Source organism: Cuculus canorus, chromosome 5, assembly GCF_017976375.1.
Source record: "Cuculus canorus isolate bCucCan1 chromosome 5, bCucCan1.pri, whole genome shotgun sequence".
NCBI lineage: Eukaryota > Metazoa > Chordata > Aves > Cuculiformes > Cuculidae > Cuculus > Cuculus canorus.
Genome location: NC_071405.1, coordinates 25,118,783 through 25,139,619, shown reverse-complemented (window position 1 = coordinate 25,139,619; position 20,837 = coordinate 25,118,783). Strand labels below are relative to the sequence as shown.

The window sequence follows — 20,837 nt, the reverse complement described above, 5'->3', positions numbered from 1 at the left end:
TTACATATGAGCTTCAAATTTGTTAGCTAATTTTCCCATGATTTTACAACTAACTAAGCGGGACTGAAGTGTCTGAGAAAGCTGTGCTTTGGAAACAAGTGGATTCAAGATCTATATGAAAGAAAAAAGAAATGTGAACAGAATAAATATGAGCAGTAATAATGCATTCCCCCTTATTAGAAAAAAAAAATCTCAAGAAAAACATATGTCAAATGTCATCCACCCCTTTCAAGGAATTAATCAGTACTAACAATACTGATGGCTATGTACCTTATTAGTCTATTGGAAACCTGTATCTACAATTCAGTGCAAAATGTAGCACATTAAATCCATACCTTGGTCCAAACAGCAGTTTATGATTCACATGACAGTCACAGTCTACTTGTGTCTTTATTTGGAGACTAAGTTGTATATGAACATTTATAGTTATTAGCTGGTAATTTTCACAAAAGTTGTTAAATATGTTCCTGCACAAGAGAAAAAAATGCAGAGAAAGGAAAAGGAAGCCTCTCTAAGGTTCTTTCTCATAATTTTCCCCAGGAAAACTTTTGACGCAATCTTTTGAGGCAACAATTCCTCTCAATTATGCATACTTAGGGGATCTGCAGGGAAGACGTTTCATTTCCATACAGACGCAGAAAACCTGCACCTTTATTGGAGCTCTGCTGTCATTTGTTCGATCACTTCCATGGTGCCAGAAATGAAGAAAGGCCTGAAGAACATCATCTTTAGATTTATTATTTTTCACCCAGAAATAATCCAGAAATCCATTTGCCAAGCCAAGAGGAACATTACAGAAAGTTATCTCCCATAGTGTGCCACAATTCCTCACTCGGTGTTTTCTGTAGAGCTCCACAAAAGAATAATAATATGCAGGGCTGGAAAGTCTAAACTATGTTCTGAAAGCACTTTTCTCCTCCTGAAATTTTTAAGTGCAAAAATCTTACCACTGTAAGGACAAATAGGTCATCCAGACTAGAATTAGTAGATAAGGTATGATGCAGTGTTATAGTTCGAAGCAAGAGACATATCATTACTTACCTATAAAGCTATGCATTATTTATTTAGTTTTGATGACAGCAAACACACCATGTCTAGTAATACTCACTTCAATCACTGACCTAGACTAGTCTCTCCCATGAAGTGGCCACTGCCTAGGACAGGATACTGGGTTAGGCTGACCTTTGCTCTGAGACACATCTTTCCTTATGTCCTTGGAATCTATGATTGTCCTATGATTTTTACTTATGAAAAAAATAACAACTAGAATATTACAAGTTTTCTGAAACAAAGATCCTTCTAGAAACACGAAAAGCCCCTTTTCAGATTCAGGTTTCTGTATAGCTGCAAACCCAACACTGCTTTTGTGTTATTCTCAAAGCAACTTCTTGTGGAAACTTACAAAAGTGTTCCTAGAGACAAATCAGGGCAGAAGTTCCAACTTGTTCAAATGGCATCTTTAAAATTACATTACAAACAGATTTGGGAGGAGACTAGAATAATTTCTTTTTTCCCCAAACTAACCTTTCACTCTTCAGAAGGTTATTTTTCAAACAGTACTGGATTTCAATTACCCACTAATTCTAATAAGTATTTTTACACTAAACAATCATATATTTAAATCTCCATATTGTTTTAAATTATAAACATGGTAAAATACACCTGTTTCAAAGCTTTTAAACTAATCAATGAAGTACGAATTCTTAAAACAAAACTGAATAAATCAGCTGAGTGAAGAGGAATGAAGTTATGACTTAGTGACAGATTTCCTTCCACTTTCTTGAACTACATGATGAAAAATTAAGAGTGTTTTCAACACATTAGGTTTTTGGTATATCAAGAAAAACTGAAATACACAACGAAATGGACCTCCAGTATTCACTCCCATTTAGCAGAAATCAGAATTTTAGTCTAAGAGCAAACAAAATATATTTTCTTCATGAAGAAACAGAATGAGATACTACCAAAACAGGATACATGAAAACATGTTACTAAGAAGACTAAGTGCAATTAAAGTGTTGCAGTAAACAGTCTTTGTTTGCTGAAGAACATTAAAATTTCTTACAGCGACATTCCTGCCTCATGTTCTACATCATTCCTCTCTTACAGTTAAGTTCCACTAGCAACACTGTTTTCACAGGCATAAAACTGTCACAAGTCTTACTGAAGTGAAAGAGACTTGCAAAGAAATACAATATTACAAAATATTATTAATATGTTGTTAGCGTAAGTGGAAGAACATTATTACCTCATGTCTGACAGTCTCTTTTGGTAAAGCTTCTATTACTGCAAGAAGAGTTTCTAGCCATGCATTGCTGACTCCTGTTAGAAAGAAATGGGTCATATGTTATGTTGTACATATACACATTAGTTTTCCCACAATTAGATCTCACTTTTTACATGCACCTCTGCAAGCAGCTATGTATCTAAAAGCTACTAAATTAATATTCAAATCTTTGAACTAAGTAGGACATGCAAAAAGCAAATACTGTCTTTATTTCTTTTACTTTTCCAACTCCTGTACAAAAATAATAACGATCCTGTTCATATCGAAAAGATAATTTCCCTCATTTAGAAGTATACTCTTTTCTTATGGCCACTGAAACTTTCTTTTTCTTTTTTTTTCTCTATATGATAAAAATAGTGTCAAAGAAGTTAAGAAAAACTAATCATCATAGGTGAAATGTCAGCCATCCTCCCTCCATTGTCTTGGCCTCAAAACTCAGGTACTTTGGTAGAAGCTTGGACTCAGTAGCAACTTTAGGATTAAGTCCTTAGGACCAAGAAGTTTTGTTTGCTCCAACCAGAATTACATTTAAATATCAATATGTAAGTTTTCAGCATGCAAAAATCTTTTCATTTATGCAAATCTAGATTAAAAAAATCACGTGACTGCACTCACTGCTTTACATACTACTGTACAGTCATTAAAGAAACAAAACACATACAAGTAATCAGTCAGTACAGCTGTATAGCCCTGACCTGTGTCTCTGTGTTCCAAGTTCTGTAGAATGATGTGTAGGAAGGAGTGGGAGTACGTATGAATGGACACCGACTCCTCTTGCAGAACAGTCAAAAATGAAACAGCAGCTGTTAACTGCATTTCTACTCCTGCAACATGCAGCACTTCCTGTATAATTACAAATTATATCAATTTAGAGCATAAGCAGGAATGTACTAAAAGAACATTCAAATTTTTACATTCACTTTTAAGAATGAATATGCAACAACCCGGGTAAACTACAAAACTGCTGTAAAAATATTTTCTCTCAACAGCAATTACTTGGAGAAATTCAAATCTCTTGTAGTACAGAATAAACCTTTCAAGAAAAAAAGTTAATTACAATTTTTCTTTGACTTTCAGTTTCATCAATGCGTGCATGATTCTACTATACAATATGAGAGGTAAAAACACACCAGCCAACAACTGAATTTCTGCCATTTATGCATATGAATTAAAAAGAAATATTTCATTCATCCACTGAGAAGTTACTAAAATAGCAGAAGACATTTGAAATTTCATCTCTTGCCAACTGACATGGAACACAAATCAAAATGTATGTGTATATGTACTGTCTAAACATAAAGCAAAATGTACTAGAATATTCATCTAGGTAACTCATCATCTACTAGTACTTAGCTTTAACATATAAGAATATAATTAATTAGGGGGCCTTTAAAAGCATCATTCAAAAGTTAAACAAAGTTAATACAGGAAAGAAATAGTACTACATTTTTTGAATGAAACAAAAGGCAATTTAAATTTCAGGTTTATGCTTGTCACAGAGCTTGCAAGATTTAAAAACAAAATCAGCCTAGACCAGATTAAGAAAATACCCATTAAGTACCTAAGTATTATAAAGAAGAGGATTTTTGCTGAGAAAGTATGGTTGCAGAGAACATTTGAGAAACTTTTAGTAAACTTTACTTACTTAAAAATAAAACGAGAAGTTTTCACTATACAAGTGTCAACCAGTTTGTGTGCGGAAATGAATAATTTTCGGTGTATCTGATTTCAAAGAGAAGCATTACTTATCTCTCAACAGATACCTCAGTTTACAGCCCTGTATATTTGTAAAACCATCCTCTGTGCCCCTACTCCCCAAAATAAAAAACAGAAACAGCATTGCATTGCACAGCTTAACAAGCAAACTGTGATAAAATATTTGCTTTCAATAGCTATGGAAATTGCCTTCTTGTTATATCCACAGCCCCTCTCTAAGCTAGTTCCTCAATTGCTATCACAATAGCCACAGCCAAGAACGAGAACATCTAGCAATTTTTTCATTTGAATGTTTTTGGGATCAGAATACCCGTGCATACTTTTCTGGGATTTTGGCATACACTTATTCAAAAAACATCCCCAAAACACGCAAGAGAACCATCTAGACACTGTAGATGGCTAAGACACCACTGCAGACCAGAACATAATGGACCTGAATACAATTTTATGTATGCATTTACTTTCTACAAAATGCAAACAGAATTACTTACCATCAAATAAAGTTTCCAAATAGTCTCCACAGATCCACACAACTCTGGATAATCATGTATGAGAACAAATTCTCTGGATCTGCCTCCTCATGGACCTCGGGAGACATTGAAATGTAAATTTCTAGATTGCTTACACACTTGCCTGCACTGATGTTTGCTCTCAGAACTGTACTGTTCTACATATGAAAATGTATGGGTCTCCTCATTCCAGTTTCACTGAACTCAAATTGAGTGACTTAAATTTCTTTACTATAAATTTATTTATTTACAAAGCAATGCTTTTTTCTATATATGGATCCTCCATAGATTCTCACTCCGGAGGAAAAATCTTTTCCTGTCTATCTTATTCAGGCAAGCGTATGTAATAGAATTTAATGGTAATACCATGTTCCTGAACTATCCTAACGTCTACAAGTTAAACTCAGGCAGCAAAGCTTACAAGATTTAGAAAGCCTGGCTTATTCCATTAGCTGGAAAACAGAAAATTCACCTCTAGTTTAGTGCACTTTGTATTCTGCAGCAACAGAACTCTCTTGAAAGAATGCTGCAAGCAGAAACATAGTCAATCTTCAGTAACTGCATTGATATAACAGAAATTTTCATTTAGGACTTGAAAGACATAGAAATAATGGAGAGTGCAGAAGCTCAAAAATACAATGAGGATGGACCTTAAAAATCAATGTTAGGTATAAGATGGTGAAAATCACCTCACTTCTTCTTAAACTATAAAGTCACTGAATAAGGCTTGATGTATACACTTCAACAAGAATAGCCACGGTTTTGTGTAACCACAGCATCTGGAAAAATCTCTTATTAGTCAATCAGACACCTGCAATCTCCCTCCACTGCTTTCTGAGACAGTGCAGAAGGAGGGAAAACGGGAAAATGCTACTAATGCAACTTGAAAGGAACTATTTGGTGCACAACAAGAAATGCTGAGAACATCTAAGCCTTCCCTGAATCTGCATTTCAATGACTTCCAAGGTTCACGAGGAGATGCATGCAGAAATCCAGAGAGTGGGGATCTCTATGCAAAAAAACCCACACAAGAATGCCACTTCATTTTAACTGTAGAATTTTCAAAAACATTTCATAATCTCATCCCTACGTTAACATCTAAATTATTTTAAAAATAATGGTTTTATTAGAATAACCAAAATACTGAGATAAAATTTATTACTTAGATATTGCATATTTATTGACTTATTCCATGTTTGATTTTGCTCATCTCAGACCAAAAATGCTTATATTAAATAAATAAAGGGTCTTCTCACACTCTGACAAACAAGGGTAAAAAAACCTTACAGTTTCTTATTACTCTTTTATTTCAGGAAGAACTCCACTCTCAAAGCAGAAACACAAGAAACAAAACTGGATTCAGTATGTCAAACAGAAAATAATAATAAAAAAAATTCTTGATGTCAGCAGGTTGGTTCAGGAAAGAATGCCTTATGAATGCCAGAATGATATGTGCTAGTAATTGCAGAAACTTGGTCTAAGTTAAAGGATTTTCAATTACTATCCAACTTGAAGTCATCCTTTTCCTCAAAGTATTTTTTATGCACATATATATTTCAACAAAATGCATATTGACCTACATCTTGTAGAAGAGAGCATGAGAACCAGAGGTACTTTAAAGTTTTCTAAACAATTTGCCAGCCTATACTAGTCCTCAGTTCTGGGAGCAGCTATTTCTTGGCCATTTGCTGAATTGAAACAGTCAGACAGAAGCTGGAACAGCTCTTCTTAAGAAATAGGAATTCCCTGGGATCACAGAAGTTTAGGAAGATAATAGAAAGTTGAAAGGTGACGTTTGACATTTACAGAATGGTTGAGGCTGGAAGAACCCCTGGAGGTCATTTTGTCCAATCCCTCCACTCAAGCAGGGCCACCTAGAACCAGAACATTTCCAGCCAGCTTTTGAGTACCTCCAGGGAGGGAGACGACAATCCCTCTGGGCAACCCGTGTCAGTGCTCAGTCAGCCTCACAGTGAAAAAACGTGTCCTTATATTCAGAGAGAACCTATTTGTGTTTCATTTTGTGCCCATTGCCTCTTGCCTCGTCACTGGGTACCACTGAAAAGAGCCTGGCTCTGTCCTCTTTGCATCCATCCCTTCGGCTATGTATACACTGATAAGATCCTCGCCAAGTTTTCTCTTCTGCAGGCTGAACATTCTCAGCCCTCTCAGCATTTCCTCATAGGAGAGTTGCTCCAGTACCTTAACCTTCTTCACGGCCCTTTATTGTACCCAGTCCAGAATGCCCGTGTCTCTTTTAACTGGGAGCCCAGAACTAATACAGTGCTCCAAGTGCAGTGGAGTAAAAGCTGGAGCAGAGGGGAAGGATCACTTTCCCCAAGCTTATATGTTTCCCAAGCAATGTTTTGTCAAATGCAGCCCGGAATGCTTTGCCGCAGGGGCACATTGCTGGCTCGTGTTCAACCTGGTGTCCACCAGGACATCCAGACCCTTTTCTGCAAAGCTGCCATTCAGTTGGGTGGTCCTCAGTGTATATTGCTGCATGGAATATTACTGAGTACATCTACCACATGGAACCTAAGACTCCTCAGCAGTGGAGTTTATATTTAAATATCATGCAGAAGAATATTTGCTAAGTAATCATGTTGAGGAATATATAATATTTGTTCCTCATCTTTCAGCTAATCAATTCATAAGAAATCAGTAGAATATAACTCATTAAATCTGTTTTTCACAAGTACTGAATCATCTCTTGAGTAGCCTCTTTCTTAAGATTAGGAGGCAGAGGGAGGATTCAGTTTCAGACCAGTTCTACAAATAGTAAAAAATATGTCAAGTGATTTTTCATAATATAGTACTTTTTATGGAATTCTCTTATTAATATACAACTCCAAAACCTGAGATATATATCCACATCACTTTTTAATAAAAGAAGCAATTCATTTCTCAAAAAATTCAGCAAAAACAATTTTTGCATAGGCTCACTTCACTATTTAGTAATCTCCCTAGTAGATGGAAGGCTGTATAACACATGCACGTGACTCAGCCATCTCACCTTTGTTACTAACATAATTATATCCCTTCTTACACATGGTAATGAGAATCTGATACAGATACAGCAAGAAAATTCACAGCAGCTACTACAGAAGACTTTCTTCTCATCCCTGAACTGCTTAAGATACAATGAAACATAACTGAGGAGGTTCTTAACATTACTCAAACTTCAAGTTTAATGTATTTTAGATCATCAGATTCCTATCTAGCTTGAGCCAGTACCTAGTTAAACTCTTTCTGTCTTTCTCAAGATCTAAACACCCTTCTTAAGCATTAGGGTTTTTTGCAAGTAGAAAATAAAATTCCTGTTGGCAAACTGTGTTAAAAAGTGAAATAATTTTAAATTATATGGGGGGAAAAAAACCTAAATTCTTTACCAGTAATGGTAAAATACTGACTGAATCACACTACTGAAAATGTCAAAAGTATCTCTCAAAACTTACAGGGAAACTGAATCTGTCCATAAATTTATAAACACAACCCAATGCTTTGAAAATAAAATTTCTACAGGAAACCCTTGTGATTTTTACCTCTGTTCCCAGAGAGCACATACATTCCAACAGCTATGACATTCAAACGGCTACGAACAAACTCAACCTTCATTTAGCTGACTATTCATATAAATTAGAACAGGGTTTATAGCAAAGTGATCAATCAGAAGACACAAGGCATGAGGCTGTTCTAAATAAAAACTTTTATTTAATCACATAAAAAATATCAATGGTATCAGCAGAAGACTGAGAATACCTTGACTCAATTAAAAAAAACCTCAGAAATTTGTTATTACCAAACTTTCAAATATTTTGATAGCCAAAAGTAATGTACTTTTTCACTCAGCTGGTAACCTTTAAAATCCCTGAAAATCACTCTAACAGGCAGGCTAACATAATCAAAGCCTTAATTCCTGTTGTAGCCTTACATAGATTTATTAGAGTTATTTGGAGTTATTAGGCTTTGCATTTGCATTTGTGATGCAGTTTGTTCTTATTTGGCTGAAGCTGCTCCTTAAACCACACCTTAAATTATTTTTTTCATTTCTTCTAGGCAAGTGGTCATACTAGAGCAGAGCAGAGATATTTATCCTTCTTAAAAATCAAAGAATCATAGAGTCGTTTGGGTTGGAAGGGACTTTAAAGTTCATATGGTACAACCCCAAAGCAATGAGCAGGGACATCTTCAACAAGATACAGTTGCTCAGAGCCCCATCCAACCTGACACTGAACATTTACAGGGACGAGGCATCTACTATCTCTGGGCAACCTGTTCCAGCATTTCACCACCCTCATCACAAAAAATTTCTTCCTTTTATTTATTCTAAATCTATCCTCTTTTACTTTGAAACCACTACCCCTTGTCCTGTCACTACAGGCCCTACCACAAAAGTGTGCCTCTATCTTTCTTATAAGCCACCTTCAAGTACTGAAAGATCACAGTAAGGTCTCCCTGGAGCCTTCTCTTCTCCAAGTTGAGTAAACCTCTATACAAGCATATCTGTATATAAACTTACTGTAAAATATTAAGCGGTCAGCATGCATCTACCACAACAGTGACTTACTAAAACTGTAGAAGGCTGCACATGAAATTTCAAACAGCTAAAAGCAAAGTATACTTTTCTGGATGGCAGCATGAAAACATTTGGATAGAAAGAGACGGAGAATATCAAAATGAATCATTCTGGCTGGCTGGTCCTCAAAGAGTTTTCTAAAACCTGTCAGTACACTGGTAAAACTTTAGAATATGTAAATAGTACTAATTCCGCATTATCTTCTCGTTGTAACATTTTTCAAAAAATATAAAATCTGCAATACTTCACAAATTCAGTGAATTAATGTGGAAGATCTAGTACACATTTCTCTCCTAGACAGCAAGTTTGCAATAAAAGTGGGATTTTTTTCCCTTTGTTAAAAATATTGACAGAAAAAGATACATTCAAACCTCATTATGTACAACTTACTTACTCTGATCTTTGGTACAACACGACGAAGTGTTTCTGCAGGATTCTGTCGCATCAGGACTGGAAGATTTGCCACCACACTTGTTCCTTGGATATCCTGTCCAGAACTTACAAATATACAAAAAAAATATATATACAGACAATACATTACTCTCTATGATGGTTAGAAGCTCACAGATTTCATTTAAAAAAATAAAAAAACAACAAAAATACAGCAAAACCAAGGAACGCACTTTACTCAAGTTATCCAAATATGCCATCAAGAGATGCATTACTTTCTTCACCTAATATGAAAACACCATAAAAAAAATCAACCATAAAAACTGTTATGTATAATTTCTAATATGGAATGTTCTAATTTTACTGCTGCTTTGGAAAAAATATAAAATATTTGAAAGATCCTTTCAAACTGGACGATCAAGGCTGTGGTTTTGTGGAAACTTTTATATTATAGCAATACAAGTTATAAAGCATAGAAAGAGGGCAAATAAAAGATATAGATGAAAATTAAACTCAACATACAATACTTTAAAAGATATCTAGCTTTTTTCCCTTTTCATAGGGAAAACAGATTTCATAGGGATATCAGATGGATAAACACGTGTATATTGACAAACATGACTAAAGAAGGATGCGAAAACTTAGTTAGATCACAGATCTTGTACCTTTCTCCTCATCCTGTCTCTCTCAATGGTATCCCACAACAGAAAAAGGAAATAAAACAAAGCAGGACAGGAGGGAAACAGTAGGCAGCAATGAAGAAAAGGCACGAGAAGAAAACAAAAACAATCCAAGTCAATAAACATTTAGAACAGAATCAGAAAGAGAAAAGGTCTGGATGCCAAAATTAAAAATAAAACTAAACATCAACACATCCTTTCCCCTCTTTAAATGCATAAAATCCATTTTGCTAAACAAATACAGATTTGTTCCAACAGCTAAGCAGTTCATTTTAAAATAAGCACGTAACTGTATACATGCAAGCATTTTTCTTAGTGTGACATGACAATTAAATGTACAATATGATTACACATAATTTTAAAAGAAATTTGTAGTAAAACTACTTTCAAGTTCTTCCATACACCACTCCCTATTCTGTTATCATTCCAAGTTTTCTTACTGAAACTTAGGAACTCAGGAACGGGACTAGGTGCATAAATTGGTAGCAGGACAGTAGATTTGCACAACCTATTCCGGTTTTGTTCTGCCTCTGAACTACATTAGGTAAAACACAGTTAAGATACAAAGCCTTTTTGCGGCAGTTGGACCTGAAAAGAGTTTTACATATTCAATCGATGCATCATCCTCAACATTCATGTCTTTCAGAAGATCAAATTAAATTACAGGTACAGTCAAGCAGGTCAATTTAGATCTATTTCGTTAAATGCATACAAACATGCTTTTAAAAAGGAGGATAATAAGCAAGAAGTAAAAGTAAATTCTTTGGTTAAAATCAACAGAGACTAAAACACCTCAAGAGAGATACTGTAATATCCCACTGGAAAGGTTTTTTTTTTCTTTGCTCTCTATGATCTTCCAGTGAAAATATTCAAGCAACAATTAGGTATATCACCAATATTAACTTAAGCATGCTTAGCAAACTGCAATTTCAGTATATTTTTTAAAGAAAGCATTCTTCACTATCCTTGCACAGATAATTTTCCATATTGGAAGGCAGTACCTTCTGGAAGATTAATTACAGGCTGGAAGGCAAGAATTCAGGAATTCACATCCTCTTTGCAAGGTGGAGAGTTGCACACATGCCCGTCCACTTCCCTGTTCCGTTTCCATTCTGCAGGTGGGTGTAATTGCCTAAACTCACCAACTACAAACTACCAGTCTGTATAAGAGTCTTAATGCACCCTATCAAAATCCTCCCCTTCCAGAAAGGGTAAACCTTGCTATTGCAGATGTGTCTCATTGTTTGTACAGAGTAACACAAAGTGCCCGTAGCTCTAAAGCACGTGCCTAAAGCACATACAATGGAATTAACTCAGTCTTAGACTGTGTGTATCTGCTTCTAAGATAATTCTCCTTTCAAATCAATGGAGAGAAACAGGACTCAGTGAAGAGCAATTTATCTCAGCCTAAACGGGTGAGATGGACAGTGGCCCTGAAGTGCTTCCACCACCTATTAAGGCAGACAAAAAGACCAGCTAGCCTGCATTTACCTGCACTGTAAGGAAATGATGGCTCCTGCCCACAAAAACACATTACAACCCTTAGTCCTACAGGCATTCGTGTTCATGCTTAACTTCACCATTGCAAGCAATCCCATTGATTTCTCACATAACAAAATATCAGAATCAGAGAATAACAGAAAGTCTCAAGTTGGAAGGGACCCATAAGGTTTATTGAGTCCAACACTCTGCTCCTCAGAGGACTACGTAACGTTAAATCATATGACTAAGAGCATCATTCAGACATTCCTTGAGCTCCGACAGGCTTGGTGCCAAGCCACTTCCCTGGGGAGCCTGTGAAGAATTCATAGGATCATCGCATAGTTTGGGTTGGAAGGAACCTTAAAGATTCCAACTACCCTGTGATAGGCAGGGACACCTCCCACTAGATCAGGCTGCTCCAGGCCCCATCCAACCTGGCCTTGAATGCTTCCAGGAAAGGGGCATCCACAACTTCCCTGGGCAACCTGTTCCAGTGCCTCACCAACCTCATCGTGAAGAATTTCTGCGTCACATTTAGTATAAATCTTCCCCTCTTCCATTTACAGCCATTTCCCTCATCCTATCACTACATGCCCTTCGTAAAAAAATCCCTCCCCAGCTTTCTTGAATGCCCCCCTTCAGTTACTGGAAGGTCGCTATAAGGTCTCCTTGGAACCTTCTCTTCTCCAGGCTGAACAACCCCAACTCTCTCAGCCTGTCCTTGTATGCGAGGTGCTCCAGCCCTTTGATCATCCTTGTAGCCCTTCTCTGGACCCGTCCTGACAGTTCCATATCCTTCTTATGTTGAGGATTCCAGAACTGGACAAATTACTCTAGGTGGGGTCTCACAAGAGCAGAGTAGAGAGGAAGAATCACCTCCCTCAGCCTGCTGGCTACGATTCTTTTGATGTGGCCCAGGATATGGTTGGCCTTCCAGGTTGCGAGTGCACACTGTCAGCACATATCAAGCTTCTCATCAATCAGCACCCCTAAGTCTTCCTCCACAGGGCTGCTCTCAATCACGTCATCTCCCATCCTGTATTGAAACTGTGGATTGCCCCAACCCAGGTGTACGACCTTGCACCTGGCGCTGTTGAACATCATGAGGTTCACACCTAATTGGAAGAACTTTTTCCCAATGTCCAACCTGAACTTGAATATACATCTCTAGAAATGCTTGTGTGATTGTAGCATCTAGCTAATGTAATTGATTTGGGACAAAATAAGACTCCTACTTCCCTGAGTTCCAGAGGAACCCAAAAGGATCTCTCACAAACTTAGTCATGGCAATAACTGCTCTAAATGGGTGTTACACACCACAAATGCCAGGAACCAGTATTTCCGTCTTTTTTTAATGGTCCATATACACCTTAAATATTAGGAAGATAAGAACCAAAAAAGAAGAGTTATCATAAATTCCAGGATGAGTAACAAGTGAGCAGAAAGCTGTGAACACTGTACTGAGGTTACCACACATTGCTGTCATCAGAGCTGCAACATTCTGACCTGCTGAGCAAAATATGAGAGTGATTCCCAGAGCAGACACTTCACCTTTGTTGGGCCTATACCTTTACAATAATAGAGTGAACAAAAATTGCAGCTGGGAATGAAGCTCAATATAGACGTAAAAAAAAAATAATACACTGAAATTCACAGTTTCAGAGTGTAATAACAGAAATACTAAATAAAACCCCTCAACAGGCTGAAAATAAGACATATTTAAGACACATAATTTCAAGGTCAAGAGGAAAAAACTTGACTATAGAAACACAGAGCAATCACTGTTTCCTGTATTTTCTTTAATACGGGTTATCTTTTTCTCTTGGCATATACCTTACTTTAGGAATACAGAAAATTACTAATCCTTCATGTTTTTTAAAAATACAGTGTGAATTCCAACCGAGAAAATGTAGCAGTATTTTTGCGGTTCCTAATCTGTTAAGATTACTACTGATGTAAAAGTAAGCTGATGTGATTTCCTTAAAAAGTATTCGGAATCAATTTTCTGGCTTGTTACCATATACACCCTTCTATATTTTTAACTGTTGACTGCAAACACAAGAATGTTGACATATTTTGACAGGGCAAAGCTACACCAAATGGCACCTTTCGGTGCCATTCAAAACCAGCAAGAATGGATGAGAGTACAGATTTTCAGACTGATTTTAATATTAGCATCCCTGCAGTCTTATTTGGTAAACATGTATGAGCATTCTCAGTAAAAACATGTCTCCCAGTACTAAACGCAGTGAAAGAATAGTCTTCTGTCAACTACTGAAAATGGATTTAAAGTAATAATTAATAATTGAACTATTTACATCATGCAGTATTTTTGCATTACTCAAAACCATTTTATTAGCTAATTTAAAGCCAGGAATATTAAAGCCTTTCACGTTTATGGCAGATTTCTCAGAGTATCACATATAAATTCCGACAAAGCTTTAAAGCAGAATTGAGAAATTTAGAGTACTCAAAATGGAAAAGCGTCACAGGATGGATGAGGCCCACAAGTTCTTATGGCACAATTTGCAAGGAAAAGATGCATATCTTTATATTAGCCAGCAGTAATGTGAAAGGTCAAGGTAACTTAGAGAAGCTACTCAATGAAAATTTTATTAATTTTGTATTGAGACAGAGTAAGTCTTAACTGCTAAAAAATGCAACCCTAGCCAACAAAAATGTAAAGAGAAGAGGAGTGTTTCCCTTTAAACCAGAAATGCTTAGTATCTGGCTTGCTGCCAATTAAGAATGTGAAGCAGGAGGCATTTCAACACCTACACAGCCTGTAATTTTCCAACTGCAGAAGATTTTTCTTCTATTTCTACCAAAGGAGCTGCATCATAGATTTTCTCTAAATATTAAAGACTTCAGGATTATAGTGAATTATTGCTAAGTGCTCATATTTAGACATTTTTGTACTAATAAATATGTTAAAATACATGCTGACTCTTTTCTTCAGTGTCACAAAAAGCTCAATGCAATGAAGGTGCCATTTCATTATTAACAGTGCTAACTATAGAAAAACTCAATAGAGCCCTATACTTAGAAGCAATTTAGCTCAACCTCTTTTGTGCTAGCAAAATCCACGTAGATATAATTTAACTATAAAACTTCAGGGATCATCTTCTGAGTTCATCCTACAGGAGATCCGAGTGACTTGACAATGCTGGGAATCTTCAAACCAGGGAGAAATGTCCCATGCCTGAATATGTCTGTCCTAATACTTACTGTCTCTACAACAACAGCTGCTCGCTGCCAGCCAGCAGCACCAGAGCTGGTCTAGCTACAAGGCTTCAAACACCCGCGTAGCACTAAGTCTCTCCCATTTGGCTTCACTTCTTTTTTCTGCCCTCATAAAATGAAATCTACATTATAGTTGACTGCTTTGAGACTGAAGCAAATCCTCCTAGAATCCATTTACAAACATACAAAGGACAAAAAAGTGAGTGGGAGCAGTCAGCCTGGATTTATGAAGGGGAAATCACGCCTGACCAACGAACTTGACAGCCTTCTACAATGAGATGACAATGGATGGTGGGGGTTTTTTAATTTATTTTAGCAGGGCTTTTGTCACCATCTCTAATAATATACTAAATTTATTTAGCACAAGCTAGATAAATAGAAAGTGATGTGGACTGAAAACTGGCTGAACTATCGAGCCTAAAGGGTTGTGATCAAGAGCAAGGCAACCAGTTTCTTGGGGTTTTCCTCAGGTGTCTACTATGGAGGCAATACTGTTTAATGTTTTCATTAATGACCTAGACGCGCACCCTCCGCTAGTATGTAGATGACACAAAATCAGGAGAAGGGGTCGATAGACTAGATGGTTGTGCAGCCTCAACAAGCTGCAGACACAAACCAGCAGGAATCTTACAAAATTCAACAGCAGTAAACACAAGTCCTGCAGCAGCGGAGGAGTAACCTCATGCAGCAGAATAGGCTAGAGACCAGTCAACTGGAAAGTATCTTGGCAGAAGGGACCCATAGGTCCCAACGGACACCAAGCCGACCAGGAGCCAGCAATGCACCCTTGTTGCAAAGGTGCTGACAGTACTTGGAAGAGCATCACCAGGAGCTGAAGGGAGGCAGTTATTCTTCTCTATTCAGCACAAGAAACTCACAGATAGACAGAAGTGAGTCCACCAGAGAGCCACCACAATGATTAAGGGATTACAGCATCTAATATTTGAGCAGAATCTTAGACAATAGGGATTTTCAGTCTCAAGATGATAAGGCATTAGTGGCTTATTTAATATGGATAAAATTTGATGTGAGGCAGTAAAGAAGATGGATTCTTCCCAGTGGTGCCCAGTGACATGATGAGAGGTAACAGGCACAAACTGAATACACAAGAAATTCCACTTAAACCTTAAAAAAAATTTCTTCAATGTCACAGTGCTCAAATATTGGAATTAATTGTCCAGGCAGGTGATGGAGTCTCCATCCTTAGGATTCAAAAACCTGAGTTCAGGACAAGGCCCTGCATATACAGTTCTAATTAATTCTGCTTTGAGGAGGGATGTGGGCTAGATGGATCTCCAGAGGATCCTTTCCACCAGAACTATACTATGATTCTCATTTTCAGGATAGGCGTTTGTAAACTTTCAGCAAGCTCAGGACAGAAAATAAAATTTCTTACATTTAAAAACACTAAGTACTTAAAGTAAATGCTTAAAAATCCATTTTGAGTTTAATTTTAAAAGCACTTTTAAAAACAGATTCTGCAAACTAAGAACAAAAAAAATTAAAAAGTCTCTGGGTACTCAATTAGGAAAATTTGTATCTGGAAAGGGAACACAGGACTACAGCTCCCTCTCTAGCATGAAGAAAGATTAGTCACTGAATGTTCCCCAAGAGAATATTACCACAAAGGAGTTTGTAAAAGAGAAGATAAGATTTACATCTCTTTCATTTGCACTAGCCTGCAAAATACAATGACAGAACAGAACACATGACATACAATGTTTACCCAAGCTCTAACTAAAGGACTGTGTATATGAACTGACATTTCTTTAACACTGTGACTAACTGTTAACAGTTCAGCAAAACTGATTTGCTAAATAGCCTTAGTGAAATGAGCCAATGAAGTACTTGCTTTGTGCAACTTAGTTCGACAGACCCAGAAGTTCTGAGGGATGACATCCCTTAAGTGACATTATTTTCAGTGCAAGATTCCAAAGTGTCCTGATGGTCTAAATCTGCATTTGTTGAAAACAGAAGGAAAAATTTACCAACTTCAATAACCACTTCCTCATCCTGATCTTCTACTTCAGGCAAGTGTCCATGGTCATTTTACAGCACATCTGAATAAAACGTATATCATCTCTACATTAAAAAAGTAATCTGGCCTATCTGAACACACACTACTACACACAAAACTTGTAGTGCAACTAAGTAAGAAAGCAAAATCCAGAATTAGCTGCGCAGTAGTTTTGTATGCATATTAATCTTGTTTATGAGGATCAGTGTGGGCAACTGAAGTTTCTTATTTCTGCTTGCTGAACTGTCAAAGATAGAAAGGATTTCTAATTCATACAAGCACACCTTTCTGTTCTTAGCCAAAACAGATATACTATAATGACACACTAACTTCAATCTTCAAGGTATCATCAGTTTCTGTCAGTTTAGACACTAGTTATTTTGAGGAAACATTAAGCTTTCCACCCTTGAATTTTAAGAAAAGGTTCAAAAAAATAAAACATGCCTCAAACAAACACATTTATTTCCTCTCAAATATTACCTTTGTATCATTACTACCTCTTAGAACATAAACTTTTCCTCTTTCTTAGATGACTTATAACACATACTCCATTTTGTACAGTCTCTCGGTAGAATCCATCCTGGTGTGTTTTATTCTGAGTCTAAATTTGAAGAATAAAATCTTTTTTTTCACTCCAAAATCAAGATAATGCAATTTGCAGTTCCTAGGTAATATAAGAAAAATGAGCAAGTAGCTGATATTATTTTTACCTCTGCCCAGTCCTCATTCACTAACTCAGAATTTGTAATTTTCACTTTCAACAAGATTTGTCATTTCACAGCGTGCATTACAGGGTATAAAAAGTATTCTGAAAAAGCAAAGGCCTGTAATTTTTCTACACAGGGAGTGAGAAAAAAATAAATCACAGATGCTAAATGAATTCTAGAAGAGTAAATTACTTCTGCTGACCTAAATTTTTCCTTATAGTCTAATTTAGACAGAGGATTGCTTTTCATTTTCCAGTGTTCTTTGCTGTATCAATATATTTCATCAGCAGTTAGATATTTGTGGCATGAAAAAGACCTAACAAATACTAAAATCTATTCAGTCTTCTTCACCTCATGGGTCTTATAGGTGTGAGGCATTATGCACAATAGATCCCAAAGCTCCCACTTCATTACTTATCTGGGTCTTTCTGTCATGCATTCTCTTCCTTTCTGACCATAATGTAGTCCACCTTTTATGGATCCTGTCTTTTTTTTCACAGCACCTCTAATCTAATAGTTGTGGACTGCTTCAACGGAAGATATCAGTTCCCTTCACATCAAATCTTGCTATCAGTCTCTTAAATCACTTAAACCCAGACTATGCTATGTTTTTGCCATCAGGAACTCCTTTGCTTAGCATAATGGGAAGAGGACATCAAAGGTTAGGAGGACAACTGTTACCAGTCTATTTATTCATTCATGAAAAAGTCTTTTCTCTATAAGCAAGAGTTCGTTTTCTATTGAAGATCATGGTAAAAGCCTGAAAAAAACATAAGATTTAAAGAACAAATAGGAATTTTAAGCCATCATCAAAAAAGTTCAAAGTTTTTAAAATAGGCTTATAAGATCCAGAACAACAAAATCTAAGTTGCTGCATCAACCACTATAACATAGACAAATGACACATAAAATCATAGAATCATAGAATAGTCAGGGTTGGAAGGTACCTTAAAGATCATCTAGTACCAAACCCTCTGCCATGGGCAGGGACACCTCCTACTAGACCAGGCTGCCCCAGACCCCATCCAATCTGGACTTGAATACCTCCAGGGATGGGACAGCCACAGCTTTCCTGGGCAGCCTGTTCCGGTGTCCCACCACTCTCACGGTGAAGAAATTCTTCCTAATGTCCAGTCTAAATCTGCCCCTCTCCAGTTTATACCCATAAAGTACCTGAGTTTATACATGAGTTGACCATCAATTTTCAAATTCACACAGAACAAAATCACACTGATCCTTCTCTACAGTGAGAGGGGCCTTACCACCCTTTTCCACTGACTCAAGACAGGTGAGGAGAGCAGTTGTCAGTGAAGATTGAGGCAAAAAAGGTGTTGAGTATCTCAGCCTTCTCCTCTTCTGTTGATACAAAGTAACCATTTTCATCCATCAGTTGGGGTACACTCTCTTTAACCTTCCTTCTCCGTCTGACATGTCTGTAGAAGCCCTTCTTGTTAGTCTTCACTTCCCTTGCCAAATTAAGCTTCAGCTGCACCTTGGCTTTCCTGACCCCATCCCTACACCACCGGGTAGCGTCCCTATTCTCTTCCCAGGTTCCCTGTCCCCGCTTCCACTGCTTCTGCAGTCCCCTCTTGCTCTTCAGTTTGACCAACGGGTCTCGACTCAGCCATGCTGGTCTCTTCCCTTCCCTGCCTGGTTTCGTACATGTGGGGGCTGAGCGCTCTTGCGCTTTATGTAAAGTATCCTTAACTATTCACCATCTCTGTTCTGCTCCCTTGTCCCTGAGGACTATGTCCCAGGGGGTCCTACCGAGTAACTCCTTGAACAGCTGGAAGTCAGCTTTCCTGAAATGTAGGGTTCTGACTACACTCCTCGCCTGTCCCATGTCCCTCAGGACTTTGAACCAGTGCATGATCACTGCAGCCCAGGCTGCCTTTGATCTTGATGCCACTGATAAGCTCACTCATATTCATGATCATCAGGTCCAGTATTGCAACTCCTTCCGTGGGGGTGCCTATTAGCTGGGTTAAGAAATTATCTTCAATGTACTCTAGGAGTCCCCTGGATTGCCTACAGCTTGCCATGCTACTCTTCCATCACAAGTCAGGATGGTTGACATTCCCCTGTAGGATGAAAGCTTGCAAGCACGAAGCCTCCTGTAGCTGGAGGAAGAAGGCTTCATCGGTAGGCTCTGCTTGATCAGGTGACTTATAGTATACACCAACCACAACGTTCCTTTTGCTGCCTCAGTCTTTTATTCTGACCCACGTGTTCAACATTTTTGTGGCTACTCTTCAAAGACAGCTCTTTACATTATGCATTTTCTGATATACAGGGCAACAACTCCACCCCTCCTTCCCGCCTGTCCCTTCAGAACAGCCTGTAGCCATGATAGCCACACTCCAGTCATGAGATTCATCCCATCAATTTTCAAAAACTGTGAGCACTGCCAAATACACCTGAAAATTTAGAAACTCTTCTGAAGCTTTAGCTGTAGAAGCAGGGGGTTTTTTCCCAACCAAGGAAATCTGACTGTGACCTCAATGACTTCAAACAGTTAAAACTAAATTATTGCTGTCATATTCAAAGGGCCTGGTGACTCAAAAGGAAAACATAATTAGAAAACTAACACAAATCTGTGAACTTGCTTCTCATATAGCTAGCTTTTAGACAGCTTAGAAGTGGAAAGTTTCACTTGCTCACCTTCTGTTTATTATTTAGAATCACAGAATCATAGAATCACTAGGTTGGAAAGGACCCACTGGATCATTGAGTCCAACCATTCCTAACACTCCCTAAATCATGCCCCTCAGCACCTCATCCACCCGTCCTTTAAACACCCCAGGGAAGGTGACTCAACCACCTCCCTGGGCAGCCTGTTCCAGGGCCCAGTGACCCTCTTCGTGAAAAACTTTTTCCTGATGTCAAGCCTGAACCTCCCCTGGTGGAGCTTGAGGCCATTCCCCCTTGTCCTGTCCCCTGACACTTGGGAGAAGAGCCCAGCTCCCTCCTCCCCACAACCTCCTTTCAGGTAGTTGTAGAGAGTAATAAGGTCTCCCCTCAGCCTCCTCTTCTCCAGGCTAAACAACTCCAGCTCTCTCAGCTGCTCCTCATAAGACTTGTTCTCCAGCCCCCTCACCAGCTTTGTTGCCCTTCTCTGGACACGCTCCAGAGCCTCAACATCCTTCTTGTGGTGAAGGGCCCAGAACTGAACACAGTACTCAAGGTACGGCCTCACCAGTGCTGTGTACAGAGGGAGAATAACCTCC

The 20,837-nt window shown here is 37.9% G+C and overlaps 1 protein-coding gene across 8 annotated transcripts in view; it reads right to left on the bottom strand.

Moving 5' to 3' along the window:
• The window catches only part of PPP4R4 (protein phosphatase 4 regulatory subunit 4), a 69,340-nt gene that overhangs the window by 33,161 nt on the left and 15,342 nt on the right, over positions 1-20,837 (bottom strand). For 6 of the 8 annotated variants that reach the window (XM_054067757.1, XM_054067755.1, XM_054067754.1 and 3 more), the window contains 4 exons: positions 9,486-9,588; positions 2,983-3,130; positions 2,249-2,322; positions 5-111 (listed from right to left, as the gene is read on the bottom strand). In XM_054067757.1, coding sequence (XP_053923732.1) covers positions 5-111; positions 2,249-2,322; positions 2,983-3,130; positions 9,486-9,588 — 432 coding nt within the window. Of the gene's footprint in view, positions 1-4; positions 112-2,248; positions 2,323-2,982; positions 3,131-9,481; positions 9,589-20,837 lie in introns of those variants that run through there. The other 2 variants (XM_054067761.1, XM_054067758.1) reach the window with 2 other exon arrangements.